The sequence below is a fragment of the Odocoileus virginianus genome, chromosome 3, assembly GCF_023699985.2.
Source record: "Odocoileus virginianus isolate 20LAN1187 ecotype Illinois chromosome 3, Ovbor_1.2, whole genome shotgun sequence".
Lineage (NCBI taxonomy): Eukaryota > Metazoa > Chordata > Mammalia > Artiodactyla > Cervidae > Odocoileus > Odocoileus virginianus.
The window spans coordinates 55,003,821-55,021,347 of NC_069676.1; the positions used below are offsets into that span (position 1 = coordinate 55,003,821).

Below are 17,527 nucleotides of genomic sequence, written 5' to 3' on the forward strand. Positions count from 1 at the left end.
CTGGGTTTCCCTTTCCTGTTCACTATGAGCTTTACAAATCTGAAATTTTGAATTTTTTTTTTGAAATTTTGAATTTTAAATGTCATTGTTCTTACCTTCCCTCCATATTAGTTTGCTGCTGCCACAACAAAGTGCGCAAACTGGTTGCCTTAAACAACACACATTTATTTTCTCACAGTTCTGCAGGCTCCAAGTCCAAGGTCAAGGTGTTAGCAGGGTTAGTTCCTTCTGAGGCCACCCTCCTTGGCTTGCCCAGTTTCTCTGGGTGTCCATGTCCTAATCTGTTCTTGTAAGACACCCATCGCACCAGATCAGAGTCCACTCTGACGAATTCATTTCACTTAACTATTCTTTTAAAGACCCTATCTCCAAACACAGTCACATTTTGAGGTACTAGGGGGTAAGAACTTAAACACATGAATTTCAAGTGGATTCAAATCTGCTCATAACACACCCTTCACACTTTACCCCTGAAAAAAAACTGAGATAAGCACTGAACCAGCGCAAAGAAATGAGTCCTTTGCCTCATGTTTTCAAAAACTATATCTCTGCATGACCTCTGGCAAGTTATCTTCCCTCTTTAGTCCACATTTTCTTAATCCTTAAAATAAGAGGGTTGGAATGATGCATCTCTTATTTCTCTTCCTGGCCTTAACCAAGCAAAGTTAAGTTGATTTCTCACAGCAAAGAATCTGAGATAAAGCATGCAATGAAATAACTGGAATGACAACATAACAAAACAAAAACATACCTTCTTTGTGGAATAAACCTATGGTGGATTTTTCTAGAAGCAGATGAGGATTACATTCAACTGTTCTAAAATGTTTTAGGTTGCTTCAAGCCCTTTCTAAGGCCATAATTTAAACCAACTTAGTTGGATAAACCAGAAACTCCACTCTGAAGTTATCAATCTCCCCAAACAAAGTAATCGCATCAAGATATGGGACACAGATTGGCTTGGAGGGGGAAAGAGAGTATAATTTCAAGTAAAGTTCTCCTTGAAAGAATTAAGGGGGGAAATTTTTTAAAAACAAACACACATATACACAGAAAATGTAAAATTAAAACCAGCTTCCAAGCTTATAGGTTAAGCCATTAAAGAGGAGGGGAGAGGCAAACAGGCATATTTCCTCTCCAGCTGCGTAGCTTTCAGTCCTGAGACACGGTGTATCTCTGCAGATGTCAACAGCCTCAGCAAGACAGGGAGGTAAGCACGGGTGGTGGTGAAGGAACAAACATGTGCTCATGGGGAGAGCAGGAGAAAACAGAGGGACAGCAGAGTTTTCCCCCTGAAAAAAGCAAAACTGCTGGATCAAGTAGAGTGACGACAAGACTATAAGACTAACATCAAAGATACTGGGACTCAAGTCAGAATCTAACACAAGCTGAGCAACTGTGGGCAAGGTACCCACTTAGCATGGGGTAACTTTTAACTTCAGCTAAAAAACAGTGACTGAAAACATACCCATCATTTCATTTTTTGCTGTTGAATACAAGATCTTGGAAACAATCAAAAATTCAAACAAAACGGAATTGACTGAAGCACTGAGAACGATATGTAGGTATTTGAAATTGTTATGTAAAAACAGAGTTGCCATGTGATCCAGCAATCCCATTCTCAGGCATATATTTGGACAAAACTGTAATTCAAGAAGCTACACGTACCCCCAATGTTCAAAGCAGCACTAATCACAATAACCAAGACATGGAAGCAACCTAAATGTCCACTGGCAGATGAATGGATATGGAAGATGTGGTACATACATACAACGAAATACTACTCACCCATAAAAACAGTGAAATTATGCCATCTGCAGCACCATGGATGGATTTAAGAGATTACCATATTAAGTGAAGTTAAGTCAGAAGAAGACAAATACAATATGCTTATATGTGGAATCTAAAATATGACACAAACGAACCTATTTACAAACAGTAACAGACTCACAGACATAGAAAACAGACTGGTGGCTGACACAGCGAAGGGGGAGGGGAAGTGGGAGGAAGGAGAGATTAGGAGTTTGGGATTAGCAGATGCAAACTACTATATATAGGATGGATTAACAACAAGGTCCTACTGTACAGCGCAGGGAATTATATTCAGTAACCAGTGATCAACTATATCAGAAAAGAATACAAAAAGAATATATATATATACACACACACACGTATATGTATAACTGAATCACTTTCTGTACAGCAGAAATTAACACATTAACACATTATAACACAACTATACTTCAATTTTAAAAAAGAATAAAATTATGGTATGAAAGAATATTTAAAACATGGAAAGATGTCATGTCATAATACATTGTAGAATGAAAAGTAGTACATAAAATAGGATGAATAAGATGCCGTGCTATTTTAATAAACAGTATATACAGTATAAAGAAAACACTTTAAATGGGCATACTCTATAATTTTGCTTATTTTTATTGTCCTCTTTTTTTTTTTTTGGTAAAGTTTTCTACAAACATCATGGATTTTTTGGTCATAATTGGGGGGAAAAACCTACTCGTTTCGTAAAATTTTAGTGCCCTACAGTAAACCAGAGAGTAAAAAAAGCTCTAATTCAGTCTCAAATTGAGGTTTTAGTTTCCTCACCTGGAAGGGGAGACTAGACTGAAAAACTTTCTTAGGATCCTCTGATTCCGAGTTTTACAGAGCCCCACTAAGTCAACACTTCAGCGGGCTCTTTGCTTAGGATTTATTAAAGAAGCAGGGAAGGCGGGGGGCGGCGGCATGGGACACAGAAGGAGAAGGAGGCATTGAAGTCCAGGTGAAGAAGAGCCCCCTCATGGGTATCCTTTGCTAATTCAATGCACAACAGCCCTGAGTGCTGAGCGTGGCGGGCACCTCCCTGGAAAGCCGGCTGTGTTTAAGCACAACCGTGAGGAGCTACTCCTAACAAGCCTGGAAGCCAGGCTGCTCCGAGGGAAGGCTGGGGAGCTTACGGAACCAGTCAGGGCTCCGGCGTCCAAACCCACACAGAGAAGGGGACCCACTGTGCTTCCGATCTCTCATAACCTGCCCCTCAGGAAAGAGGTGTGGAGAAGGACTTGACCACGCCTTCAGTAACTAACTGCAATTTGGACAGATGTGTCATGACCCCATAGGTACAAGAAGATAAAAGAAGGCAGAATTTAAGGCAGCGCTGTAGAATGGGGTTAAGAATGTGGTTCTGAGTCAGTAGGAATTTTGGTTCCACCACTGAAAGGCTTCTGTGATCTTAGGCCAATTGCCTGATCTCTCGAAGCTTCCTCAACAATAAAATAGGAAGACCTAGTTGGAAAGCCATCTACCTAACTGAGTGGTTTCGAGGATTGCATGAGATAAGGAATAAAAAGCACTTAATACAGTATATGGTGACATTGGTTTACTCGCTAAGTTATATCCGACCCTTGCTATCCCATGGACATTTCCCAGGCAAGAGTACTGGAGCAGGTTGCAGGGTACCTTTTCATTCTCCAGATTTTCCCAACCCAGGGATCCAACCCGTGACACCTACATAAGAGGCAGAGTCTACCGCTGAGCCACCAGGGAAGCCATAATATAGGATAAAAAATGCTAATTCTTCTTATTTTCAGATGCTCCTGTGACAAGCATCACGTGGCCAGGCAGAGATAATCATCGGCAAAATATTCATTCAAAAAAGGAAAAAGTATTATCATACCTGATTAACTATATATGACACATCTTTATACACATGGTACTTCAAATGCAGTATTTTAGATTATATGAATATACTTTAATTTTCTCCTTCTACCTTCCCTTATAGATGCTCCCCTTTAAAGGATCTAACGATTATAGTCACACTTAGATCATTGGAACTATCAATTGTATGACTTACAGCCAGAGATAAGCTTGGAAAAATGTGTTTTAGCTGTCCTCACCCCTCAAACCAAAAATGAAGTTTAGAATAAAAGCTAATAACAGAAATATAAGGAAGTGAAAAGGGACGTCCCTGGCGGTCCAGTGGTTAAGAATCCACCTTCCAATGCAAAGATTGCAGATTCAATCCCTGGTTATGGAACTAAGATCCTACATGCCTCGGCAACTAAGCCCACAAACCACAACTAGAGAGAAGCCCATGCACTGCAACAAAAAAGATCTCTAATGCTGCAACAAAGATCCCACGTGCTGATGCAGCCAATAGATAAATAAAAGTTAATATTCTACAAAGTTGTCAGTGAAAGAGAAGATGATGTAGAAGCACAAATGTACACATGTTCTGATCATCTGCTCACTTGACATTATTCCTGCAAAGTAAATGTTAAATAAATGCACCCATTCATTCAATAAATGTTGACAGAGGGCTTAAAATGCGCCAGCCAAAGGAAAAATGATAGAAATTCAGTGACAATGAAACTAAAACCCACCCCTACCTGAAGGAGCATCCACGACATGATTTGGCCGTTGGGCAGGAGGCTATTTGCATTGGACGGGAGCCACCACATTTCAGATACTGGCAGGAGCAAGTGAAAAGAGCTTGCAAAGCATCTATAGACTCGGAGCTGTTCCCTGTTGGTTTGCTTGTTTATCTGACCAGTCTAGTTTTGGGGCAATTGGCGCCTTTGTGCCCTTATCAATGGCAGCCTTATCCAGAAGAGACACCATACATGCCAGCAAATGAATCATGGTATCATTTTAATAATACTCATTGGAATGAATACTAAGGATCTGCTAAGCAAAGGACCTATCAGTCATCGTTATTCCATTGCTCTCTTGCACAGAGTCTATTAACCAAGTTCCCTCCCTGAATGAGAAACAGGCTAAGGTTTTAAGGGGAAAAAAGCAACCAAAGACCCTTCTATCCAACACAGACGTTGGCTGCTCCCACTAAATTTAAGCCAACAACTACTGCCGTCATTCACTTTCTCGCTGCTTTCTCTTCCCTTCCGGGGAGGGATCAGAACTCCTCTCTTCCAATTTCGAACACAGCATAGACGGCTGACCATAATCTCAGGAGAAAACAGAAGACAAAATAAAGGCTCACAGGGTCATTGGCGCTGGCAGGGACTCAAGGACCATCTAGTTCGATGCCCTCATCTGACTGATGCAGAGTCTGAGAGGGATAATAAGGTTCTCCCAGAGTCACAGAGAAGTCAGAGGTGAGGACAGCCTGAACCACAAAGTGCCAACACTCCATCAGGGGCTTCCTGCCTTTTCCTGCATCATCAATAAGAGGGTTCCTCTGCTCTACCCACCAGAGGAACCCCTCTCTCCAAATCTCATTTTATCTTTGAAAGCTCACTTCCCAGCCCTTCCACAGAAAAAAAAAAAAGACTAACTTAGCCAAGAGAACTGTGCCCTTGAATTCCAGATGTCCCCTACATTCCCGGACCACTCCTAGGCAGAGCTCCCCATCTGGCTTAGAGTGCTGGGCGTGTGCTGCGTTCCCGGGCCCTGCTGAAGAACAGAGAGCCTGGCGCCTTCTGTGTCTGGGAAGAGGACAGGCACAAAGATTGAGAAGGAACCTTGGGCCCAGATCTGTACTTACGCAAGATGGGCTCCACCCGACACTCACACATGCTCCTGGGGGGGAGCCAGAAGCTAACTCAGACAGCGGGCAGAGCAATGCACGCGTCACTGCTGGGGGACGCAGCTGTTCCAATGGTGACAGGACAGCTCGTGGCCTGACCACCCCAGCCTGCCACTGTGTGAGCACCGGCCCCGTCAGTGAGCTGACAGGTGTGGCCAGCTGGTGGCAAGGCCGTGGCGACAGTCATCTGTGAATCCGGAATGACTGCTTTCCTGCCTGTGAACTGACTCATCCCTGAAGGGATCAATCCCAGAATCTTGCTTTTGTGGCTGTGTGACTTTGGTCAAGTTACTTAATTTCTCAGAGCCTCTATCCAGAACACAGAATGATGGTTACCCACTGGAGCGAGAGGAGCTGCTGCGAGTCAAATGAGATAATCCATGTCACTTGTGCTAAGGCTCTCAATAAACGGTAGTGATAAATATATAGTAGCTCCACTAGGCTTAGTCCAAGCACTAAGTCCCCTATAATCTAGTTAACAGGAGAAATGTTCCCCCAGAGAAGTAGTTTTGGTACTAGACTCCACGTACAGACTAGGGTCAAAGAAGAGGCCAAGTTGAAAGGCTCATTCTAGTCTACCAAACTATCTTTTGGTGTATTACGTATGTATCATCATCTATTTCACAATGAATATATATGAAATAGACATATACTAAATTTGATGAAAGGGGGATTTCACAGTAGAAGAGTCTGAAAACAGAGGAACCTCTTTCTCTGGGTTGTCCAGGGTCATTCTCATTTATTTCCCTCTAGCTACAGAAAATGTGAGAAAAGGTAAACAGCACTGACTTGAGGAGGGAGTGACCAGGGAGAGGCCAGTCCTTCCATTAGCATCTGTCCCTAGAGGGGATGGCATATTTACATTTACATTACATTATTTATATTTACATTTCCACATCTTTTATGATTACAAGCAGTGATTTAATCAAAGAGAGGCACATTTATCTCCTAGGGAGACATTCCTACTGTTGTAAGCATTTTGCGATTTTTTTTTCAAATATAATAAGCAGACAAACAGTTCTAGGAAATATGTCAATGGGTAAAGAAGAGAGTGCCCTTTAGGACATGAAGACTTTTTCAGTTCTTTCTCAACTCTACTATTTTTTCCCTAATTAAGGAGAAAGGACAGAGAAAAAGCCATTCAACTGGGAGTTGTGAAGAAATTACTAGAAAGGGTATCCATAACCTGTGTCAGTGTAGGCTAGAAGCCGATTAGGACTGAAAGCAATATAGTTCATCCTAAATAAGGAAAATGCCCTTTCTTTAGGTTAACAGAGAATCTCTGTATCAAAGTCCAAAGGCAGTCTAATAGCCTCGAGTAGCTTGTCAGAAATGAAAGGTAAGCATAATTCTGAGAAACACCATAACATAACTAAACCAGAAAACACACTTTGTTTCAAACATTGTGCTGATTTTTGTTTGTTTTTGAAAATGTTTATTGAAACACTGATTCCTAAAGTAGTCTCTTAATAAGCTAGACCTTTGTCAATCTTCCTTTATTAATTTCCCCATTCCAAAGTAGTTAAGACTTTAAAATAAATGTTTCCCAGCTTGAATACATCTGGGGTTCACAGACCATTGTCCACAGTCACTCCTTCATCTGAGCCTTTCAAGAACCCAGTGAGATAAGAAGGGAGGATTTTTATTTGTAAATTGACAGTTCGACTACATAGACTTCAATCCTCAGAAAATCTATTTCTCCAGAATTCCCCCAAGTGCCCAGCTGGCTCAGGCATTTCACTAGTGTTTGAGCAAGAAGAATATCCTGGCTGCGAGTCACCACAAACCTGTCCAAAAAATAAAGTAACACATGAACAACCCAGGCAGGGCTTGATTTTCACGATCAGATATTTAAGATGCTTCCCATTTGTAAGTCTCTGATATTTTTCCTGTCCTTTCTCTGCAACTTCCCTTCCAATACACCTTACACAGATCAAGCTGGTTTTGGGTGACATCTCTTCTTTTGGTCTCCCAAACTCTTGTCCTGCATCTCCTAATATTTGCATCTCCTAGTAATCCAAAGTGACACTTCCTGAAGCAAGAGGCAGAAACAGATCCAGGGATGGGGTTTCACTGGCCTCTTCCCCAGGTTGTAGTCTAGCCTAAGGCCCCCAGCTCAAGCACTGCAGAGATGTGGGTGTTCCTCCAGTTCACACAGCTCCTTCACTTCCCCTCCCAAATAAAAAATTCCCATGACACTCACAATGACACCTTTCAAATGAGATCACAGGGCCCTGACTACACCCCCTAGAGGTCAAACCTTCCAGGTCATGCTCCAGACAGACAGAGGATGTGCCTTTCAGCAATTCTCAAACGTCACACACATACACCCCAATCTCCAATGCAGCAGAAATGCATTAGCTGCAAGGTCGTATTTACAGCAATCCAGTTAGTATTTGCAAAAAGGCACTTCTCAGTGATTTGTCTCCTAGAGGGAGTTCTGGAGCTCTTAAACCACACCTTTCAAAATCCCCACTGCGGGTGCCTCTGCGAGGCAGGCAGTTGAGGCTGTGAGCTCAGAGGAGACCTGTGTTTGATTTCCAGCGTTGCCTCCTATCCCCTATGTGTGACTCTGGAAAACTGACTTCCTCTCTCTAGGTCTCAGTCTCCTTAACTGTAAAGTGGGTTTTTGCAGAGACCCCCAATAAGAGAATACCTGGAAAGCACTGGAACTTAAGCATTAGATCTCCACCCACTCTCATTGCCAGCTTCAAGTTGTAGCCTCTCAGAAGAAAACAGAGTGTAACTAGCAAACTTTCTACCTACAGAGTCAAGATGGTCAGCTACCATCCCTCAAGTTTACATTTATTCAATGTAAAAAATAAGAGAGACCATGTTATAGGATCTAAACCATTTGCCCCACTGTCACCTTCTCAGAATGATGGTCAGGGTGGAGCCACCAAGACCAGTGAGGCACTTTGATTTCCAGGTGTGGAGGTTTGAGTCCTGCCCAGAATACTTGTTATATCTCTGATCCTGAGCAGAAAAAAAAAAAAATCTATACAACAGAGATAACGATAGTACCTCTCAGACAGTGTTGATTTGAGGAATCAAATGAAACAATGCATGTAAGGTACAATATCTGAAACCAAAGAAACACTCAGTCGGTATGAGCTGTTCTTGGTAGGAGCAATTTTTAATTCATGTATTGATTTAACTGATTCTCATTAGGCATCTGTATGCCAGGAACTGTGTGAGACAGAGACAGAGGTGGATGACAATACCAGGTCCCTGCTCCGACTGGCGGGACCACCAAACTGCTGTCTCTGACATTTAAAAGCAAGGGCTAGTGTTGGGATAAGTACATGCAGGTCACGCAGGAGGGTGACCTGAGAGGAACAATGAGATCTGGGGCTGGAGCTACTCCCAGGGAAAGCTCCAGCCAATTATACCAGCAACAGAGAAATAACCCCTTCCAGGAAACCGATAAACATGGGGTAGTAGCAATGCTTTCCTCTCAGGAGGGTAGCAAGAAGGAAGGAAAAGCAGAAAACAAGCAAACAAACAAAACCTGCCTATGTCCCCCAAACTGTGGCAGAGGGTGGTGCCTGTAATAGCAGAGGTGCCCGGCAAGGAAGACTGCCCCCATCGGCCTCAGATTACAGGGACATTTCAGCTACTGGGTGGGGCAGTCTGCACAGAAAGGAATACAGGGGATAGGAAATTAAGTCAAATTCCACAATCTTACCATTTAAAATTTGGACTAGATGTGACAGCAAGGGATATATGTTATATTTAGATCTTTAATCATATTTTTTGTGAATATATAGACCTAAGTCCATATTTTTATGTTTTTACCTACATCTAGTTAGCCTCTGGTAGTATGTAGATAACTATACTCTTCTTTGGACAGGCAAGAGTACAAGAATTACAACATATTCTTCTAAAATAGAATCTGTATTATAAGAAATACAAACACAAAGCATGAGAAAAACCGACAAATGGATTCTTTCCCCCAAAGATCAAAAGCCCCCTCCTGCCTTGCCCTTTTGCCTCTCCCCACCCCACATCCCTCTCAACAATGAATGCAAGGCAGACTGGCTCGAAGAAATTCACAACCGCCGTCTATTGCCTTTCAGTTGCCGTAGGCACAACCCGGGTTTCGCCGTGGAGGCTGCTATGCAGCGCCACGCCCCACGCGCAGAGAAAGGATGGAAGCCACGCTGAAAATGAAGGATGCGCCCCAGGGAAGATCATCCAAGTGGGAACAAAAGGGAGCCCCCTGCAAACCGGGCCCTGGGATTGGGGCACCGACACATTTACAGGGGCTTGTAAGGCTATTACCCTATGGGCTAAACGTCTGTATCTTTCCTTAAAGGTGGTTTAAGTGATACCTAGAAAAATGGGCGTGGCCCTCAATACCAGGGCACAGGCTGAATCTAAAAAGAACCACTGAGGTCAGACTGGGAAGGAAAAATAATCGTTCTCTGCTTATCCCAAACAGAAATGGCAAGTGCACACTGGATACACAGCAAGTGGCATATTTACAGCCTAGCTGTCACATGAGAGCGGTGGTTCCTCTCTCCAGAGTTAGGGAAATAAGTAGAAAAATTGTGCTTTTGTCCCAATCAGTTTTAAAAAAAAGTATCACCACAGTTTTTTGCAAAGCCAATTGGCACCGAGAAAATACTGTGAATTATTAGAAAAGACTATGTTTTTATAATAATGTGAAGTCAACGCTATCAGGTAGCGGTCAAGGAGGATGGGTTTAAGCCCAGTGCCTCTACCTGGGGACAGAAGCCCCACCCATCCCAACACTATCCCCAGAGAGTGTTCCTCCCTGGGACTGGGTGGACAGCAGGTAGGGGTGTGGCGCATGTGCGTCCAGTGAAGCTCAGGTGGACAAGGTAGGATCCTGCAAGAGAAATAAACCACCTGACAATAAAGTGCCAAAAAGCAAGAAGAGCTTCCTCCTGCCTGCAGAGGGGAAGGTCCTGGACGGCAATCAGCTTGTTCCAAGCCTAACGGGAACAAGTGCAAACAGACTCGTGCCCACAGCAAAACCTAGTGGATGGGGCAAATGAACTGCAGAAGCAGGTACATCACTGCCCTAGGGCAGCTGCAGAGCCTCCCGGGGCCAGCTCATCACTTCCTTTGTTCGTGGTGCAAAGATGGAGTAGCCACACGTTCCCCTACTACACACTACACACACACACACACACACACACACACACACACACACACACACACACACACACACACAACTCATTCACTACAGACAAAGCACAACCGCTCAACTAACAAATGTCAGTGGGTTTTCTGTTGCTTTTGTCTTGCCCTTTTTAAAAAAACTGTCCATTCCAGCCTGTTGTGCGTCCTTTCCAGGGGTGGGGGTGGGCGTCATTTCAGCGCATTCTGGAGAAATCCCAGACCCGGGCGCGGTATTTTCGCCGTGAGAGCTGCTCGCCGGGCGCCAGCGAAAATGAGGCTTCTCTACCTGGTAACGGCACATCCGCGCTCCACCCCGCCCTAGGGCCTCGCCCAGCGCGTCTGACACCCGCCGGCTGCAGGGCTCGGCTCCGCACACAATGGCAGTTGGACGCGGCGTGCACACAGCACGCGCCTGCCACTGCAACCTAAAATGTGCTCTTAAAACTCAGCCTTTTCTTGGGGTGAAGGGGAGAAATTACAGGGAAAAATGCAAATGCATCAAGAGCCAAAAAAAGTTGGTTATTTTCACCACAGCCACGTTAGCTGTCCAGTCCCGAGTATGACGCACCGAGATATGAACTGGGGTTAATACAAGCAAGCCGTGGCCAAGGTGAGGACGGATGGTCAGGCACCCCATCAGAGCCACGGGGCTGGAGCTCAGAGAGGGGCGCGGTCGGGCTACCCAAGACCGCTGGGGAAAGGTGTCATTTCTCCATGCTCCACCCCGCCAAAAAGGAACCTTCTACAAAAAAAATCACCTGGGGCAACTCACACGGACGACCCCGGTGGCGCGGGGGTCGACTGAGGGCCTGTTATTCGGGAACTACCGAGCGTTGGGCAAGGAAGATAAATAACCCAAAGTTCTCCACGCCACTGTCACTGTTTGGGTTTCCTCTTTGTTTGGTTTTTTCCCCAAACCCCAGGGTCGCTCCGTCTGGGTGGCGCCCCGCCGCGCCGGCTGGACTGACCGCCGCTCTCCACCCCCTCGGACCCGGGGTCCCGGTCCCTCCCTGGGGACTGGCCCGGGGACGCCGGCGGGATCCAAGCCCTGCAGAGCAGCCGGGAGCGAGCCAGCGAGCGAGCGAGCCGGAGTGGCGTCCGACTCACCGTGATGCGCGGGATGTTCTTCTTGCCCTGGTAGGACATGGTGGCGGCGGCGGTGGCTGCAGCAGCTGCCTGCCTCCCTCCTCCTTCGGCTCCTGCTCGCCCGCGCCTTCCTCAGCGCACAGCGCCCCGAGATCAGGTGGAGCGAATGGTGCGCTGGCCGCGGCCGCCGCCTCCTCTCGCCTCCGCCCCCCTCCCGGTCTCCCGCGGCGGCTGCCAGAGACAATAGTAAATCTCCCTGGTCCCCCTTTTCACCCCCGACCTCCCCCCGGCTCCACACACACATACACACACACACACACCCTCCTCACTCGCGTTCACGCCCGGGCTTTTTTTTTTTTTTTTCCCCTTTTGCGGTACCAGCTGGGACCCCGTAAGACAAGAATGGCTGATCCGCGACTCCTCCCTCTTCTCTCTTATCCCTATTGATTTTCCTCTTTGCATCTGCCTCACCCACTTTTTCTTCCTTTTTTTTCCTTCTGGTGGCTTGCGAGTGCAGCAGACTCAGCCTGCTCCACCGCCACCAGGGGGCGCGAGGGACTGTTCGGGGCGGGGATACTGCAGTCCCCAGCGTCGGCAGGGAAGCACCAGCGTCGCCCTCTCGTCCCCGCGGGCCAAGCCCACGCCTCCGAGCAGACTCTGATCCGATTTCCCACCTTCCCCACCCTCGTTTCAGAAGGGAGACGGCTCCGGGCTTCTCTTCGGGCACCCGCTCTCCTCCGCCACCCTGCGGACTGAATGCGGCAGCCGCCGCCTTTGTTACCACGGAGGCCGGGCGCCGCCTCTGCTGGTCACCGAGTGTATAAACAGCCGGCGCGATCCCCTTAGAAAGCCGAGAACCGCGCCGACTTCGTGCAGCCTGGCCAGCCGCTGCTATCCCGAGACCATGAAAATGGGGATCAAAAAATGCGAAGTAACCCTCACTCTCGGAGGGTTGCGAGGGGATCCCGTGTCGGCTACCATCAGCCGTTCTCTGTATTGTAAACATAATTCTCGAAATAATGTGCCTTAAAGGAATCCCACTGTCTCGCTCTCAGAATCGACGAAACAGCTGTAACGCTGCTCGTGAGTAAGGAGCAGAAAACACCTGTAGTGAGAAGGCAAAAGCCCTGCGAGTTACTGCGCAGCCGTGGTTTTTGTGAGCGGTCCGATGTGTGCTGGTCACAATCCCGAGTTTACTTTAGGCAGGGCTGAGAGACAAAGGTAAGTGTGCTATTAGAAGCAAAAGACACGACCTTTCGGTGCTGGAATATATTCTTATTTTGCTACGTGCTTCAATTAAACGGCCAAGGAAGGCATGTTTGGAGGAAACAGGCTGGGGGCTGAGGGGTGGTCAGATGGGGGGAGCTTTCTAAACTCTCCAGGAAAAAAAAAAAAAAGACACACCCAAATACACCATTCACCATTTGAATAACAACAATGGCGTGCTGTGCAAAAATCATAAAGCCGCCCTCTCAAGTCTTTTATGATCACTTCACCCCCTTATGAATACTAACCGCCCCCTCCTCATAGAAATTCCGCAGATTATCAGTGAGCATGACTAGGTCTGGGTAAGGGAACTTGAATTCACATTTCTATAAGGCAGGCCACCAACCACACTTTGGGACATCTTTTCATTAAGTTAAAGGCTTCCTTTGCAATAAAGAAGCTACATAAAGCATCCACAGAATGAGGGTACATAATACTCCGGTTTAGGCTTTCCCTAAACCTAAAATGAACCAGCCTGGTCCCATAATTAAAGGGCAGGCCAAGCCCCCCTAAAACTCACTGGAGTTTGTTAATCCAAGTGGCTGGTTATTCATGGGTAACAAGACTGAATGCAGTCTTCACAGGAAAAGTCCACAGCATTCTCCACTTTATTTCTATGATCCTTTGGCTTGCAGGATGAATGCCAAGAAAAGGTCACCTCTCTGTACTCTTTGCAAAGCACAGGGGAAAAAAAAAGAAAAAGAGACTAAAGCCAAAGACACGCCCTAAACATTTTGCTTTGTTCTGAAAGCATAAGTGCTGAGACCACTAGCCAAGAGTTGTGAAATTACAAAGCATTCTGGGGATTGGCATGCAAATGAGCAGGATTATATTTAGAACAGAGTAAAAAGAGAATTAACTACATACTATGCAACCCTGCAGAGGTCTGAATCTTTCCCATTGATTTTACTGCACCAAACTTGTTTAAAGGGATCTTGGAAGTTCTTCTTAGGAAAAGGGAAAAGAAAAAAAAAAAAAAAAAATATATATATATATATATATATGTAGGGGACATTTACAATCCTAAAGAAATGCCACTGCCTTCCTTCTTTTTCTTTTTTTTTTTAAATTTAGCGGGTTTGTCAGGTTTCTTTTTTCCTTTCCTGCATGCTCTGTTACCGTCATTAGAATCCAGAACACTCTCTGCTAAATAGATTTATTTATACCATATTTTTCATCACTTGATGATTTTGGGTGCATCTGTTCTTTCAAATTAAAAGGCTTGGTTAATCTCCTTGAGGTCAGGTTTGCCTGCAAGAAGCCATGCAGAAAAGGACTTGAGATGTTTCTCTGGATCAGACTGCTGTGAAAAGCCATGCACAGGAATGCATAATAACCAGCTAATCGGTTCAAGCTGTTGCCATGAGCAGAAATGTACAACAAACCCTATTTTTTCCCCTCTTTCATCCCCTTCAATCATGTTTCTCTTTTTTAAATCAAAATCAAGTGTCTGAGATGAGTTTGAAAGGAAAAGCTGTCTTTGGCTGTGCCCTTCTTATTCAAGGAGTAAGAAGAAAGGCAGCGATCAACACAAGATGCCTCTGTGTCTGGCCAAGAGAGTGAGGATTTTTGCTCTTTTCCACAGTAGAATGACTCTGAATGGTTTTCCTTGGATACACAGCAGTATTTGGCTTTAGGTATCTCAGGAAACTATGAGAGAATGAGAGGGAGATGCAGAGCGACTTAATTTATGGTCCCAAAGAGACTTAATTTTGGACACCAAACTTACCACATCCATAGATTTCCACACCTCAGTCAAGGCTACTTTATGCTTATTGCTCAGGCCAAAGCCTGATTGGCATTGTCCAAACCTTGACTTCTCTTGCTCAGTACAATTCAATTTGCAGTTCACGTCCAACCTTAAGGTTGGAAATAGTCTTGGGTTTATTACACATGTACACACTATGAGCTCTTCTCTCCATCTACAAAGCTTCCCTCTGTGTTTAGGCACCACCAGCCACCACCTGAACTACTGCAGTTACCTTCTAACTGGGCTCTCTTCTTCATGGTTATGCATTCGTTCATTCTCACAATATTCAGCATTTATCCTGTGTATACTACTTATTTTCCTAGGATCTAGTGCTACAGATATGAATGATATAATACTGATGATGATAAGTATTCCCTGGTGGCCCAGTGGTTAAGAGTCTGCCGAGCAAGGCAGGGGACACCAGTTCAATCCCTGGTCCGGAAACTAAGGTCCCATGTAGAGTATTAAGCCCAGCACCACTGCTGAGCCTGTGTTCTCTGGAGCCCACACCACGACCTGAGAGTGTGTGTGCCACAATGAAGAGATCCCGTGTGCCACAACTAAGACCTGATGTAGCCAAATAAATAAATTTTTAAAAAAGATAATAATAATATCCTGCATCTCAGGGACTTTATTTTATACCCTTAAGAGAACACCATGTGCTACCTGTTAGTCCCTGTCTATGCTTTATTTATCTTCGCACTTTTGATCACATGATATATTATTATCTTCCTTCTTGTCACTAGAATGTAAACTCCCTGAGGGCAAGGAATGTGTGTGTTTTATTTACTGCTGGGTCCTGAGTGTGTGAAATAGGGCCATGCCCACAGAAATTGCTCAATAATTCTTAGGTGAGTGAATGTAAAAACATTTCAAATTGTGTCTGAAGAAAGAGTAAATAAATGGAAGAAGAGCTTTCCTGTTCTTAGTTCTTAGACTGTCCTGTTCTTAAAATGTCCTTAAAGGGCATTTAAGAAGACCTATTTTTGTTCCTCTGAGCCTTCTTAGGGTTTCCTGATTCTAGATTTCAGAGCAACTGAATTCAAGATGGTGAGGAATCATTTTGCTAAATCCAAGGCAATACGTGGGCCAAGGAATGACTATAAAATAGATCTGGTACCTGAACAGTGATGTAGAGAGCTGTGACTTTGAAATGAGTTGCCATCAAAGCGTAAGAAAAGATCAAAAGCCTTATGTTAATTTAAAGAATTTCTTCTTTAAAAACTAATACTGAGTTCATAAGAAAACTATAGACTAGGAACCAGGAAGTTGTACTGCTTAAAGATCTGGACTTGGAAATAGAGGAACCTCAGTCCATATTCCAAGTCATCCAGTTGCTATTTCTATGATCTTCAGCAGATTATTTCAACCTTTTGAGTCTTAGTTACCTCATCTCTAAATGAGTATCTTATGACCTACCACATAGTATTTTTGTGATGATGTATTAATTCATTCAACTAGTATTTATTGAGTACCTATTATGGGTCTCCAGGCACTAGGCATACAAATATTTGAATAAAATAGACAAAATGCCCTAATGAAGCATCCATTCTAGGGAAGGGATAAATCAAGAATAAAAAATTATATAGTGTTTTTTAAAAAAAAGCATAGTGTTTAAAATGGTAGCAAGTACACTGGGAATAAAATAGGGATGGGGAAGTGAAAGTCATTCCAGTGTCTTGAGGATAGGCTGGAATTTTCCACATCAGGGGTCACAGAAGGTCAGGTGAGATGGTGGTCTGGTCTCTTAGAATAAATGGTAACAGTGGAAGCAGTGACAAATGGTCAGGTATTAGATATAGTTCAAGGTAAAGCCAATAACATTTGCTGATGGATTTGATTGGGGTATGAGAAAAAGAGGAATTAAGTTCAGTTCAGTTCAGTCGCTCAGTCGTGTCCAACTCTTTGAGACCCCATGAATCGCAGCATGCCAGGCCTCCCTGTCCATCACAAACTCCCAGAGTTTACTCAAACTCATGCCCATCGAGTCAGTGATGCCATCCAGTCATCTCATCCTCTGTCATCCCCTTCTCCTCCTGCCCTCAATCCCTCCCAGCATCAGGGTCTTTTCCAATGAGTCAACTCTTCGCATGAGGTGGCCAAAGTATTGGAGTTTCAGCTTCAGCATCAGCCCTTCCAATGAACACCCAGGACTGATCTCCTTTAGGATGGACTGGTTGGATCTCCTTGCAGTCCAAGGGACTCTCAAGAGTCTTCTCCAACACCGTGGTTCAAAAGCATCAATTTTTCGGCACTCAGCTGTCTTCAGAGTCCAACTCTCACATCCCTACATGACCACTGGAAAAACCATAGCCTTGACTAGACGGACCTTTGTTGGCAAAGTAACGTCTCTGCTTTTTAATATGCTGTCTAGGTTGGTCATAACTTTCCTCGAAGGAGCAAGCATCTTTAATTTCATGGCTGCAATCACCATCTGCAGTGATTTTGGAGCCCAAAAAAGTAAAGTCTGACACCGTTTCCACTGTTTCCCCATCTATTAGATTATACTAAATGTATTGGACTGAGCTACTGGAAAAATGAAGGGGAAATTGTAGGAGAAATGGGATTGTAGGGAAAGTCAGGAATATGTTTGTGGACATTCCTATTCAACACCCAAGTGAGGTGTGGAGCAGGCAGGTAGATATTCAAAATCAGAAATCAAAGGGAAGAGTTAGGCCAGAGATACAAATTTGGGAGTGGTTAACCTCTGAGTGTTATTTAAAGTAACG

The 17,527-nt window shown here is 44.6% G+C and overlaps 1 protein-coding gene across 4 annotated transcripts in view; it reads right to left on the reverse strand.

Moving 5' to 3' along the window:
* Window positions 1–17,527, reverse strand: part of DPYSL3 (dihydropyrimidinase like 3) — a 117,179-nt gene that overhangs the window by 54,139 nt on the left and 45,513 nt on the right. The window contains exons 1-2 of one of the 4 annotated variants that reach the window (XM_070465601.1): window positions 12,254–12,385; window positions 11,804–12,013 (exon numbers count right to left, since the gene is read on the reverse strand). The exons of 1 other annotated variant lie outside the window; for it this stretch is intronic. In XM_070465601.1, coding sequence (XP_070321702.1) covers window positions 11,804–11,842 — 39 coding nt within the window. In that variant the 5' untranslated portion in view covers window positions 11,843–12,013; window positions 12,254–12,385. Of the gene's footprint in view, window positions 1–11,803; window positions 12,014–12,160; window positions 12,386–17,527 lie in introns of those variants that run through there. 2 more of the 4 variants (XM_070465600.1, XM_070465602.1) reach the window with 2 other exon arrangements.